Source organism: Gnatocerus cornutus, chromosome 3 (assembly GCF_029298725.1).
Source record: "Gnatocerus cornutus isolate USDA-ARS CGAHR chromosome 3, icGnaCorn1.1, whole genome shotgun sequence".
Lineage (NCBI taxonomy): Eukaryota > Metazoa > Arthropoda > Insecta > Coleoptera > Tenebrionidae > Gnatocerus > Gnatocerus cornutus.
In genome coordinates this window covers 14,341,499-14,356,770 of record NC_142235.1, presented here as the reverse complement: position 1 = coordinate 14,356,770, position 15,272 = coordinate 14,341,499, and the positions used below count along the sequence as shown (strand labels likewise).

Here is a 15,272-nt window from a genome sequence, read left to right as displayed (position 1 = left end):
TTCGATTAGTCAGATTTCACATTTACAAATCTGCAATATGAAAAAATATTCCAAGTTTGAACTAAATTTCTAAATGTTTCCTTTCTTCTGCGATTTTTGATGAAACTAAAATTTACGTTTATAAAATCTGGGACCGGTCAATTAAAGAACTGTAAAAATTCGAAAATCGGTCATGGAATCAGATTTCCAATAGATAATCTGTCAATCTTTTGGCAAATTGACAACCTTTTCTTGCCTATTTGCAAGTCTGTGCAGTCAGTTTTTAGACAGATATTTAAGTTAGTTAGTTGTAATTTGATCATTTTTTAGTCATCCTGATAGATTTTCAGATTTTTGCAGATTCGCAAATCTGTAGTATGAAGAAATATTCCAAGTATAAACAAAATTTGTAAATGTTTCCTTTTACTTTGACAGATGTTGCCAATTTTTGCAATTTAGTTTTCTATTAAGTAATAGACAGATTTTGAAAAATGTGCCAAGTCTGCAATTTTTGAAATTCATTAATTTTACTGTCATGTTCACATTTTTTTTAAATTCTCAAAATTTATATTTGGAAATCTGTTAGACAGATTTGCTATTTTTTGCATTTTTAGCATTTGTGAACTGACTTTTTTTTGTCATTCTGACAGATTTTTAATTTTTGCAGGATTTGAGTGTGAAAAATCTTCCAAGTTTCAACTAAATTTGTAAATGTTTCCATTCGCAGATTTTGTCAATATTTGCAATTACTTCGATTTTAAGAGGTGGACAAATCTGCGTTTATTATTTTTACTGTCAATTACCAAATTTTCAATTCAGCTCTGACATGTAGTCAAATCTAAAAATATTTTTTTTAATTTTCAGAATTCATATTTACAGGTTTCTACAGCCAGTTTTAAGACAGTTTTCAATTTGCTGCATTTATAAATTGACTCTTTTTTGTCATTCAGACAGATTTTTCAAATTTTTGCAGATTTTTAGTTGTCAGATTCCACGTTTACAAATCTGCAATATCTACAAATATTCCAAATTTGAACTAAATTTTTAAATGTTTTCGTTCACTTGGACAGATTTTGCCAATTTTTGCAGTTATTTAATAGACAGATTTCAAAAAGTGTTGCAAATCTGCGATTTTTGATGTTAATTATATTTACTGTCAATTACCAAATTTTTAATAATTTGACTGTAATAAATAGTCAAATATATCAATAATTTTCTTAATTTTCGAAATTTATCTATATTTGCAAATATGTACAGGCAGTTTTTAGACAGATTTGCAAGTTTTTGCATTTGTAAATTGACTTATGTCATTTTCACATTTAGAAATCTGCAATATGAAAAAGTATTCCAAGTTTGAACTAAATTTCTAAATGTTTCTTTTCTTCTGCGATTTTTGATGAAACTAAGCTTTACGTTTATAAAATCTGAGACCGGCCAATTAAAGAAGTGTAAAAATTCGGAAATCGGCCATAGAATCAGATTTCCAATAGATAATCTGTCAAAGTAATGATAGGGCTGACTTTAAAGATTTGAATTCATAGTGCAAGTGTGGCAATTTGGAAATAGAGTTGCATAGATCACATCTAGCTCTAGGTGCAATTTACGTTGACAGATGGAGTGATTTACGCCGGCGTATGCCACAAGAGACGACATACTTTCCAATTTGAATGTGGAAACGCAATCAAAACAGTGTGAAGTTTTATTGTCGGTCGCATAAAGTAGTAAAGTTTATATCAAGCCTATTTGTAATTTTTCCCCATGCCGGTCCGTTTCTCTCTTCGCCTCTCACTGTCCTCATCCGTAATCGTCGTGAAAGCCACTTCCACTCTTGTTTTCAATTGATGAGAATCCTCAGCCGATCGACGCGATTAATTGAGACGAGAAGTGGAACGTCGTTCTTAAATCGCGTCCGGATGCATCGTCCTCTTTCTTTCTTTTTCCCTGTTTCGACTTTGAACCGTTCGTTCGCACCCAGCATTTCCAACTCATAGAAAACGTGAATTGCTGTCTTTTCTGACACGAGGACTAAATCCTAATGCGCGACTCTCAAAGGCGCAAAAATAAAAACAAAATAGCCTTTAAAGCACTTTCTTTATGCTCAGGACTTCTTTGTTAGTGTTGTCGCTGTGCGCCTTTTCGCCGGGCAATTTCCTGTTTTATTAAAAGTATAAATATGTAAAGCGGAATGAGGACGCGAATAACACTGATAATAACAGGAGGAGAAGAGTGCGAATTTCGGTTTTGAAGAAAAATTCCACGAGTGGAATGAATGCAAATACAAAGCGACATAATGTACGTATTGTTTGTACATCTTATTAAAATTTATGAACTTTGAATAATATAATAATGGAATTAATATTTATGCACGAACTTGGCTCTGTTCCGTGTACCCACAAGGCGCTGTTTTCTTCTCTCTTTCGTCGCATTCGCTAACAACTTGGGCGCAACTTCTTCAACTTTCACCACCTACTGAAATACACTCGACAATTACACCTTCGTCTTGACAACGTGAGATCAAAAAATAAAGGACATTTTCAATCGTACACGGAACAACCGGTATCTGATTTTTAGCGCCATCTGTTGTCAAAGACAATTTCATCGATGGCCGATACAATATTGTACAATTCAAAGTTCGCACTGTTGGATTTTACGGCTCTGTATCAAATGCCGGTTGAGTAAATTTCACAAATTGTCAATTATGGTTGAATTTTCAATCTTCAAATTTCAGATTTGCAAATCTGAATAGGCAGCTATCGCTAGTTGCATTGTACCTATGTGATTGACAATCTTTTTATGTCTATTTGAAAGTCTGGGCAGTCGATTTTTCGACAGATTTGCAAGTTACAGTGTAAATTGATCATTTTTTAGTCATCCTAACAGATTTTTCAAATTTTTGGAGATTTACGAATCTGCGTTATGAAGAAAGTATAAACTAAATTTCTAAATTTTTACTTTAACTTTGGCAGATGTAGCCAATTTTTGCAGTTACTTAATTGGCAGATTTTTAAAAGTGGCAAATCTGCGATTTTTGAAGTTTATTTTTTTACTGTCAATTACCTTCTCAATTTTGCTCTTCCAAATAGTCAAATCTATAAACGTTTTTCCTAATTCTCGGAATTCATTTTTGTAAATAGGTGTGTAGAGCCACTTTTTAGACAAATTTGCAATTTTCTGCAATTTTTGCATTTGTAAATTGACAGATTTTTAAATTGTTGCAGATTTTTAGTAGTCAGATTCTACATTTAAAATCTGTATGTAAAAATATTCCAAGTTTGAACTTAATTTGTAAATATGTCCATTTTGCTTTGACAGATATTTTCATTTCTTTCAGTTACTTAATGGACAGATTTTATAAAATGTTGCAAATCTGCAATTTTTGCGGTTCACTAATTTTCCTGTCAGTTATAAAATTTTTAATTTATGTCTAACAAATTGTCAAATTCATAAATGTTTTTAAATTTTTATTTGCAAATCTGTACACTCAGTCTTTAGACAGATTTGCAATTTTCTTATTTTTGACTTTTGTCATTCTGACAGATTTTTCAATTTTTGCGGGTTTTGAGATACCACATTTACAAATCTGCCATATGTAAAAATATTTCAAGTTTGAACTGAATTTTTAAATGATTCTTTTTACTTGGACAGATTTTGCTAATATTTGCATTTACTCGATAGATAGACTTCAAAAAGAGTTGCAATTTGCGATTTTTGAGGTTAATGAATTTTACTGTCAATTACCAAATTTTTAATTTAACTCTAACAAATAATCAAATCTATAAATATTTGTCTGAATTTCCGGAGTTTATATCTGCAAATTTGTCTAGCTAGTTTTTAGACAGATTTGCAACTCTTTACAGTTTTTGCATTTGTAAATAGTTATTTTTTGTCATTTTGACAGATTGTCAAATTTTACAGTTTTCGATTAGTCAGATTCTACATTTACAAACCTGCAATATGAAAAAATATTTCAAGTTTGAACTAAATTTCTAAGTGTTTCCTTTTATTTTGACAGATTTTGTCAATTTTTCTAGTTACTTTATAAACAGATTTCAAAAAATATTGCAAATCTGCACTTTTTGTGGTTCATTAGTTTTACTGTCAATTACCAAATTTTAATTTAGCCTTAACAAATAGTCAAATCTAGAATTTGTGTTCTTAATTTTCGAAATTCATATTTGCAAACCTGTACAGTCAGTTACTACAAAGATATGCAATTTTCTGCAATTTTTGCATTTGTAAACTGACGGAGATTTTTTATTCTTGCATTTGTAATTTAATGGGCAGATTTAAAATGTTACAATTCTGCAAACAGTACGTAGAAATAATAGAAAAGTTGAATTTCGCTCTAACATTATGTCAAATGTGTTCAGTTTGGTCAGATTTCCAAAAGTATGGTAAATTTTTGCCAGATTACAATTTTTTTCCGGACAAATTATCAATTTTTTACGGATTTTGAGTTAACAGATTTACAAATCTGCAATATCTCAAAATGTGTTTAAACTAAATTTTGCACTTGACAGATTTTGCTATTTTTTGCAGCTTCTTAGTTGAAAGATTAAAAAAAATCAGGAATTGCAAATCTGTATAAAAGCTGGCTATACAGATTTGCAATTTTTTGTATTTGAAAACTGACTTATTTTTTGTCATTTCGACAGATTTTTAAGTTTTACAAATTTTGAGTAGTCAGATTCTTTATTTATAAATCTGTAATAGGTACGTTAAAATATGTCAAGATTGTGCTAAATATCTCTATTTACTTTGACAGATTTTAAATTTTTGCAGTTAATTAATAGACAGATTTAATTTTTGCGAATTTGTAAATTTTAAGATTCAATAATTTCACTGTAAATGTAGAAATTTCTATTTTTTTAAAACAAATAGTCAAATTTATAGAGTGATTAATTCAGCGAGCTCAGATTTGCAAATCTGTGCGGTTAGTGTTTAGACAGATTTGCAATTTTTTGCAACTTTTCCGATTTTTAATTTAAAATGTGCCCATCTAAATAAGGAAAATTTCTCACTTTGACAGATTTTTTAATTCATGAATTTATAATTTAGTGGACAGATTTGAACTGTTACAGTACGTAGAATTCATAAAAAAGTTTGATCTCGCTCAAACAATAAGTGATTTTAGATTGGCAAAGTTGGGGTAAATTTTTGACAAATTTGTAATTTTTTTTTCTGACAGATATCAACTTTTTACGGATTTTGAATTGTCAGATTTTACATTTACAAATTTGCAATGTCCAAAAATATGTTTGAACTAGATGTCTAACTATTTCTATTCATTTTGTCAGATTTTTTATTGCAGCTAATTTACAAACAGATTTGAAATGTTGCGATTCTGCAAATGTTAAGATTAATTCAGCGAGTATATATTTACAATTTTTTGTAAGATCTCAGATGTTAAATTTCAAAAGTGCAATCCGAATAAGTATGAGGAATGTAATTTTAAAATTTTCACAAATTTTGAATGATTTTGAACCCTGAAATTGTCAATTACCGCCAAATTTTGTTCCCACAAAAAAAACTTTTTCGCTCGAAAGTTAGCTGAAACTCCAAACCCAAAACACTCGAACAAATTTAAAATTTCCAACCTCACATGATTCACTACATAACTTTCGATTTTGCGCTATCGTCACCGGAAGGAAGCTCCCTCCATTTTTCCCTGGCATCCTTCCAGCGGCGAAACTCCCAAAAGAAAAACTTCGGCCATTATTACTCGTTAAAGAAAAGTGCATGATAATGGGAATAGTTGCGCGAAATGAAATAAAGACGGCGCAGGTGGTCAAAACTTTTTTCTTGTTTAATAATAATTTGCTTTGTTGCAGATACAGTGGTGGCTTTGTGCGGTCAACAAACAGGTTCTAACAATCCAAGATGTCTGCTGGTACGAGTCTGATGTTGGCCATCGTGATGGCAGTTGCGGTTTCTTTCGCTGAAGGTGAGAACGGATTTGGGGAGCAGTGCTACCAACTCAAATATAAACAGTACGAGGGTGGATATTCAAAGCGTAAACAATCGATCTGACAATAACGCCCTCTTCGCATACAAGCGCAAACAATTGAAATTCCCAAGAAGTGGAGGGAGGGAATCCCCTCGTTTAATTGCGCCGAATTTTTCCATGACGTTAATGGCTTAATTGGAAGAGAAACAGAGACGCACCCGCATGTGTTGTTGTGGAAAAAAGATGTGATGAGAGGACACTCTAATTAAGTGAAAAGCACTTGATCTATTATAGGCACCGGAAACAAAAATTAAACTGTTACTGCCCTGGACGCTCATGAAATTTCTTCGTATTTTTTGAGCCAATGTCATTCTTATTAACTTTCATCCTCTTGAGACTCCGACAAATTAATTTCGTTTCACTTTCTTGACAAAGTACACAAAATCCAAGAGAAGTGTTCTTGGCAAAGTTTTTTAAGTAACTCTTTCGTGTCCGACAGAAGAATGCATTTTTCATAAGCTTGCGGGATTGTGGTCAAAGACGTGTAGGACAAATTCGACCGACGAATTATCTTGCTGTCACAATTCTTGTTCAACATTGTGGTATTATCTGTTCAAGTACAGGATGTCTGCCAACAATCAGGTGGATTGTAGGTCGGGAACTAATCAGAAGCATTGTAGACTAATTGACTCAATGGGTTTTTGAACTACAGTTTACCTGATTGTTGAAAGGGCATTCAACTAGGCTATAATGGACAATTTACACTCTCAGGTATTCAGGGATGACGGGTTTTATCGAAATTGGGGGCGAAGCGGATATTTACAAGTTTATCATTGTTGTAATGATCGATATTTGCTGGCTCAAAAAATTTATAGAGAAATTTAACCCGACATTTTAATTCCACGCTTTTATATTCCATACAATTCAGGAAAATGTGAATTTTTTGATTTGCAAAAATGGTGGATGCGCTTATTAAAAATTTGTTGTCTAATTTTGTTTCAACAATTTTCGCGAAACATGATAGTTATTCTCTACTTTATGAATGGCATAAATAGAGGAAAAGGCGATTTTCGAAAATTTTAAGAATTGAGAGATGCACGAATTTTTGAATTTACTATTTACTTCATACCAGCACTAGATTTTAAAATTTTCCAAATTTCACTGAGAGACTATTTCTTTCACTGTGATAGTTTTTTTTTGTAGATTATAAATGCCCAAAACGGACGAACCAGACGATTTAAAAAAATAACAAATTTGGCAAAACTACAAATTTTTGAATTTGCTGTAACATTTGAGAAGGCGTCAGATTTCATGATTGCAAAGAAAATTTCACAATTCTACTCAAAAACACTATTTTTTAATTTAATTTTTATTTTTTTGTGATGGTTTTCTCGTAGCTTACAGGATGAACTATTTTAAATATTTAATTAAATATCTCAAATTTGCTGTAAAATTTGGGCGAGCGTCTTTCATACTTTCAAATAAAATTTTACAATTTTGCTGTCACACTCTTTCGTAAATTGTCATGGTTTTCTTCTAGATTATAAATCCCTTGAGCAGGGACACGTGTCGATTTTTAAAATTTTAGAAAATTGTTTGAATTGCGAATTTTTGGATTTTGAATGTCTCATTCAGTAGAGAATTGTGTCAATTTTTGGTTTAGGTTCTAAAAAAGAAATTTTCTAAAATGTGTTTTGGTCTGAAATGTTGTAATTTGGCACAGTTAATAAGCATGTTAAAGCTAGTAACGTCACCAATTTTCATCATTTTCCCATTAAAACTACTAGAATTGGGAGAGTTTAAAAAAATAATGAGAAATTTTTGGTATACATCCAAAAATTGAAAATTTTTAAAATTTCTTTCGGTCTAAAATTTTGTAATTTGGCATAGATAATTAGCATGGCGAAAGTAGTAATATCAAATTTAATTGTTTTAACATACAAATTGCCGAAATTACAAGAGTTAACAGAAAATTTTAACAATTTTTAGTATACATCTTAAATTTATTTTAGAATTTTCATTCTATCTTTTGGTCTATATTTTTTAATTTGGCTCGGGTAATTAGCATATCGACGATAGTATAGCCACCAAATTTTATTGTTTTAACACGAACCTAGCCAGAATTACTACAGGATTTTCTTAATATTTTTAAAATTCCTTAAATTAAAAATTTCTAACATGTTTTAGTTTAAAATTTTGCAATTTCGCACAGTTAATTAGCATATTAAAAATAATAATGCTATAATTTTTATTGTATTTACATTAAAACTACCAGAATTACGAGGGTTTAAAAAATGAGACACATTCTAAATATGAAAATTTCTAAAATGTCTCGTACTCTAAAATTTTGCAATTTGGCATAGAGAATCAGCATGGCGAGAGTAGTGACATAACCAAATTTTATTTAAAAATAATAAATAAAATTAACATAAAAATTGACAGAATTACAAGAGTTAATAGAAAATTTTGGCATTTTTTTGTATAAGTACATCTTAAAATTGAAAATTTTAAAAATATTTTTTAGTTTAGAATTTTGTAATTTGTCTCAGTTAATTAGCGTGTTGAAAATAGCAACGTCACCAATTTTCATTGTTATCAAATTAAAACTATGAGAATTACCAGGGTTTAAAAAAAAGAGAAATTTTTGGTAGACGCTCTAAAATTAAGATTTTTTAAAACGCCTTTTGGTTTAAAATTTTGTTATTTGGCAGAATCAATTAGTATGTCAAAAATAGTAACGTCACCAATTTTCATCGTTTTAAAATTAAAACTATAAGAATTGCGAGGGTTTAAAAAAAAGAGAAATTTTTGGAGACTCTAAAATTAGGAATTTTTAAAACGTCTTTTGGAAAACTTTGTAATTTGGCACAATTAATATGTATTAGCATGCCAAACATAGTAACGTCACAAATTTTCTTCGTTTTAACACAAAAATTGCCAGAATTATAGGCGTTTATAAAAAATTTAGGCAACTTTTGGTATACATCTCAAAACTAAAAATTTTTAAAATGTCTTTTAGTTTAAAATTTTATAATTTGGAACAGTTAATTAGAATGTCGAAAATAGTAACGCCACTAATTTTCGTTTTCTCATTAAAACTACTAGAATTACGAGGGTTAAAAGAAGAGAAATTTTTGGTATTCCTAACATTATAAAATTTTTTTGGGCTAAATAAATATTTTAATAATTAATTTTAATAATTATTAATTAATAATTATTTTAATAATTTGGCATAGATAATAATTAGCAGACGAAATTTGTTTTTAAAGCTTTGTTTTTCATAATTTTAATTACATTTTTACAATTCTACCATTTTTATCAATTTTTCGTAATTTTAATTAAATTTTTACAATTCTATCAAGCGATTTTTTTTGAAACGGTGATTTTTTTAGTTTAGAAATGTTAAAAATTGGAGAAAAGAAGTCGGTTTTAAAAAATGTAAAAAACTGAGAGAAATACGAATTTTTGAATTTTAACTTGACATTTTGTGTATTATTTCAAATAGTTCTATTTGTGTTTATATTTCTCTTATTATTACCTGTCTTTTCAAAACCTGTTTACTGAAATATGGGGAAATTACTTATGTTGCTTTTCGCCAAGGTGGTTGCAAGTATGCATTTAAGCCTTTCTGCCCCTATTAGTAAAACGAGATTAGCACGACGATTTCATCAATCATCCCCATGTAGTTAACACGAAAGTAAGAAATACTGAACGCTTCAGCTAGTTATTCTGAATAACACCCAAACTTTCCCTATAAGTTACATATTCCTCGAGAAAGATTTTAATCTCGTCCAACTTTATCCGTCTAATGACTGATAAAAGCGCAAAAGTGTTGTCATTTTTCAAAATTCCATTCTCCGTTCTTTGACGTGAACGCAGGGAACACTTGGAAAGTTGTTGTTGATGATGTTTTAAGTATACGACGTCTGTGGCAGAACGTAGGAGAAGGAACAACGACTAGGTAGGTGTAAAGCATCAAACTTTGCTTTGAATTCTGTTCGCGATGTTGCGGGGTTGTGAGCACCCGTCCCCAGATTATTCTAAACAGATCATTACTTCGTACCTACGGTAATCGCCGTAATTAGAAGCGTAATTACCGGGAGTTTATAACATCGTCCCCCTCTCGAAATTTCTTCGGCTTGTCCCCGAAGACAGCGGCGTTTTCCTCCTCGGGCGGAATTAGCGTCGGAATTCCTCGCAGATTGTTCCTTAAATCCCCATCAATATTCCATCGGAGTTGGCCTGCTGACGCACACTTTCATAAAAACCGGCGATTCCGGCCATAAACACGACGACAACAAACCATATTCAAATGAAAGAGAAAAGACGCGTACAGATAAACATTTTCTGTGGGGAAACATCGGATTTCATTAGGATCCGACCGCAGAATCTTTTAGAGAGACGGCGCCAGCGTTGTATCTCACGCGCGCCGAGCGGCCGCTGCGGTATATAAACGCGGCGCGTGGCCGAAAATTTGGTTCGCGTGGTTGAATCCATTACGCAATTTGTTGCTTTGAGGTATTTTTCGGGGGAATCGCGTGCTGCGACTTGCTCAACATCACCGGAAATGTGCGGGATTCTTCGGATTTGTTCACATTTATCATTTTGCATTAGACTAGGTTAAGGCGCGAGCGTGTCCAGCAATTAAATTCGTTTCTAGGCCTTGAATCCTCTAATTTATCATTTCAGGAGCGTGACCGCTTAGGCAGGTGATGTAGTAGCTCAATCAATTTTTAATTTGTCTCCAGCCTTCGAATTCTTACCATTTTATTTACTCGCAACACTCAAAAGTGAAGAGCCCTGTAAAAAGAGGCTCTAACTCGCGAAACGATCTCGTAATTAATATTTTCTTTTGGAGCACAGCCGCAAAGTGGCACATCAAAGAGGAAGAACATCGCGAAAACTTAACATACACGTGGAAAAGACACAATAAAAGGACGCCTCGTCCTTGTCAGTCTTCTGTAGAAATTTCATTATTTTAAGAGGCGCTCGCTTTTTTACACGTCGTTCGTTGCATGTTTGGCCGTCATATATTTTTTATGATACCACTCTACGACCCTTTCCCGTCTTTCTCTGTCGCTGCGAATAAATCACGCGGAGAGAGGGATGAATAATTACGGGGAAAATCCCAATACAGGGACGGAGCGAGCGAATCGTGATCGGAGAAGATATTTTTAGTTTGAAAACAGATACGGGCTTTGGCAGCGTGACAAGAAGTGCCCGCTGTTTTGCATGCGAGATTAAACGAGGTGGTTTTACATGGGCGATTCGCTTTGAGTTTTAGAAACTGATAAAAAGTAGAAAATGTAGCAAAATCGGATTTCTAGAGCATAAGATTTTTTTTTAATTTTTTTTAACTCTTGAGCCTTTTGGATCTTTCAAAATGATAAATTCAACGTTTTTCAATTTTTATTTCGCTTTGATTTGAATCTTCAAATAAAATTGAAATTAGAATGATAAGGTACAGCGCTTAAAAGAGCAAACTTAAAAATTCAAAAATTTGCATTTTACATAATTCTCTCAATTTTTCAAAATTGTTTTGTTTTTCCGTTTTAAGCATTAATAAATTACAAGACTAATATTGCATTTCTTATAACAAAAAGCCTTAGCAGAAATTAAAAATTTTATTTTAAATCATGACACGCACACGATTTTTAAAAGTTCGAAAAATCAAACTGTTCTCTGTTTTGTAGATTTTTGAAAATTGTGTTGTTTCTCTATTTTTGACATTTGTAAACGACAAAAAATCCTATTTGACGAAATAAAATTTTTTAATAGGATTGCAAATTTTTTATTAGAATCATGATTAGGAACAGAGAATTTTGTAAATTTCTGAAAATGGTCTTGTTTGTTCGGTTTGGGAATACATAATTCACAATTAGGAAAATAGTGCCTCTCAGTAGAATTGGGAAATTTTATTTAGAATTATGAGATCTGACATTCGTCCGAAATTGAGAGCAATTGGCATTTTGGCCAATTTTGCAAATTTTTGAAAATTGTCGAGTTTGTTTTTTTTTTGTTATGTTGTTTATATTTGTTTTTATTTGTTTATATTTGTTTATGTTTATAAGCTACATGAGAACTATTAAAATTAATTAAAGAAATAATGTCCTTCAGTAGAATAGGAATTTTTGTTTAGAATCATGAAATTTGGCGCTCACTCGAATATTACAACAATTTTAAAAATTCGCATTTTCGTCAATTTGGTATATTTTCGAAAATCTTTTTGTTCGTTCGTTTTAGGCATTTTTAAGTTACAAGAAAACCATCACAATTAAAAAAAAATAGTGCCGCTCAGTAAATTTGGAAAATTTTATTTGAAACCAATAAATCTGGCGGTTGCTCCAATATTACAATTTCAAAAAATCGCATTTCCGCCAATTTTGTATATTTTTGAAAATCATCTGGTTCGGCCGTTTTGGGCATTTATAAGCTACAAGAAAACCATCATAATTTAAGAAATGGTGTTTCCCAGTTAAATTGGGAAATTGTATTTAGAATTATGAAATCTTTCGCTCGCTCGAACTTTACAGCTATTCCAAAACTTTGCATTTTCTTCAATTTTGCAAATTTTTAAAAATCGTATAGTTTGTCCGTTTTGCTAATTCTTAAGCTACAAGTAAACCATTAGAATTAGAAAAATATAGTTTTTTAGTAGAATTGGGAAATTTCATTTACAGTCATGAGAACTGACGCGCGTTCGAAATTTAGTGCAATTTCAAAAATTCGCATTTCCCCCAATTTTGCAATTTTTTGAAAGTTGTTTAGTTTGTTCATTTTGGATATTTATAAGCTACAAGAAGACTATTACAATTAAAAAAATAATGTCTCTCAGTAGAATTTAGAAATTTTATTTAGAATTATGAAATTTGGCGCTCATTCGAATATTACAACAATTTTAAAATTTCGCATTTCCGTCAATTTTGTATATTTTTGAAAATTTATTTGTTCGTTCGTTTTAGGCATCTTCAAGCTACAAGAAAACTATCACAATTAAAAAAAAAAGTGTTTCTCAGTAGGTTTGAGAAATTTTATTTGAACAGTTTCAAAAAATCGCATTTGCGCCAGTTTTGTAGATTTTTGAAAATCGTCTGGTTCTGCCATTTTGGGCATTTATAAGCTATAAGAAAATCATTTAAAAAATGGTATTTCCTAGTTGAATTGGGAAATTTTATTTAGAATCATGAAATCTGCTCCCTCGAATTTTACAGCAATTTCCAAAATTCGCATACTTTCTAATTTTGTGAATTTTTGAAAATTGTTGGTTTGTTCGTTTTGGACATTTGTAGACTACAAAAATACTATGACAATTAAAAAAAAGTGCCCGTCAGTAGAATTGAAAAATTTTATTTTGAATTATGAAATTCGGCGGACGCCTGAATTTTACAGTAATTTCAAAAATTCGCATTTTTTCCATATTAGTAAATTTTCGAAAATTGTCTTGTTTGTTCATTTTGGGAATTTATAAGCTACAAGAAAACCATCACAATTACAAAAATATGGGGTCTTAGTTAAATTGGGAAATTTTATTTAGAATTAAGAAAACTGGCGCTCGCCCAAAATTTAAAGCATTTTCAAAAATTCGCATTTTTGAAAATTTTGGTAATTTTTAAAAATCATCTTTGTTCATTTTGGGAATTTATAAGCTACAAGAAAACCATCACGATTAAAAATTGTGTTCAGTTGACTTAAAATTATGAAATCGGGCGATCGCCTGAATTTGATGGCAATTTCAAGAATTCGCATTTTCCCCAATTTTATAAATTTTTGAAAATCGTTTTGTTTATTCGTTTTGGGCATTCTTAAATAAATAGTGTTTTAGGAAATCTTAGTTAGGAGCATGAATACATACATTACATAAATTTCTAAAATTCGCATTTCTTCCAGTTTTGTAACTATTTTAAAATCGGCTAGTTCGTTTGTTTGTTTTATTATGCATTTATCAGCTAGAATTTAAGAAATAGTGTCTCTCAAGAGAGAAAGAAGTTTTTTTTATTTCTCAAACCCTTTGGAGACATTTTTCATTGCGAATTTCGCTTTGATTTGAATATTCATATCTTCTTTCTGTCATCTTGCCGTTTCTGGCCTCAAACATTGCGCAAGGTAAAGAATCCGGCAGTTAATGGAATCCCCGTTGTAAAAAATCACTTATCCCAGCGTCGGTTTCTCCCCGAAAAAAATTGAGATTGTATCAAACAAAGCCGATGTCCGTCGTTCTTCGCCTTAAAGCAACATCTTCCGCTACAATAGCGCAATTTAATTTTTCCTGCAACAAAGCACGATGGATCGATGAATGGAGGGAGAAATTTGCCATACTCCGGTTACTTTTTGCATGATTGCAGGAAACAATGCCGCCGTATTTGTTTTAGCGAAGTAGGTCAGTGAGGGAGAAAATGTAAAGTGCCATCGAAGAGGCGAAAAAAATTCATCGTTTTAATGAAGTTTCCGCATAAACCTTTCGATTCTGAAAAATGCCCGCCATTAGCTGAACCAAATGACCATCATGCGTCTTTTACAGTCGCGATAAAAATTATTCGTGTATTGTTTGAGGGTGGAGATGGTAGCAAATTGCCGAATAATAGAATTTAAATCAGTGCTGCCAACCACCTGGTGTGAAAACACAGCGGAGGCAATTTCATCATCAAATAACATTAATCAGTTTGCTTAGCCCGATCTAATATATAAACGAGAAATTTTGTTTGTTTAGGTGTCCTGGCAGGGGCAGGATCACAATCCTGCTCCAGTGGAGGGATTTCGGTGGCGTAATTGGAGATTAAGAAGGATAACGCCGCGATTATATTCCCCGGAATTAAACAGATAAGAAATTCGATAACGGCAACAAATTGATTCCGAGATTCAAATCTCCCGCGTTTAACTCACGCATGCGCACGATAAAACCATTTAATATCGCCATTCTTTCGCATGTGAATTGTCTCAGCAGTGCAACCCTTCCATTTTGTTATTTATAATGAATCTGTGCCACCCCGTGTCACCCCACCCCCATTTCAATCTTATCTTTCACGTTGTTCGATACTATTTCCGGTTATGATATAGGAATTGGACCGTCTATTTCCCGGACTTTTCCGGTTCCGGTCCTCGCCTAACTGAAATTAATCTTACAATAAGTAATTTCAATGCTTGCGTGCGAATTAACGAAAAACCCTCCAATCGATGGGGTGAGCGGACGAAGGGGATGCGTCTTGGGGTAGGTCGCCCCGACAAATTACCGTACTGAACACACACTTTGGTACACGTTATGTGAAATATTCCCCACGAGCACGATCGGGGGAAGACCCTCGGACTTTTCTTTTCGTTGTTCCAATTAAACTGTTTATGCTAATTCGTC

The 15,272-nt window shown here is 32.0% G+C and overlaps 1 protein-coding gene across 2 annotated transcripts in view; it reads left to right on the top strand.

Annotated features, from left to right (window-relative positions):
• LOC148177289 (uncharacterized) overlaps positions 1-15,272 on the top strand; it is a 167,939-nt gene that overhangs the window by 28,373 nt on the left and 124,294 nt on the right. The window contains exon 2 of one of the 2 annotated variants that reach the window (XM_088032545.1): positions 5,817-5,923. In XM_088032545.1, the coding sequence (XP_087888671.1) occupies positions 5,860-5,923 (64 nt within the window). In that variant the 5' untranslated portion in view covers positions 5,817-5,859. Of the gene's footprint in view, positions 1-5,810; positions 5,924-15,272 lie in introns of both variants that reach the window. The other variant, XM_088032544.1, reaches the window with a different exon arrangement.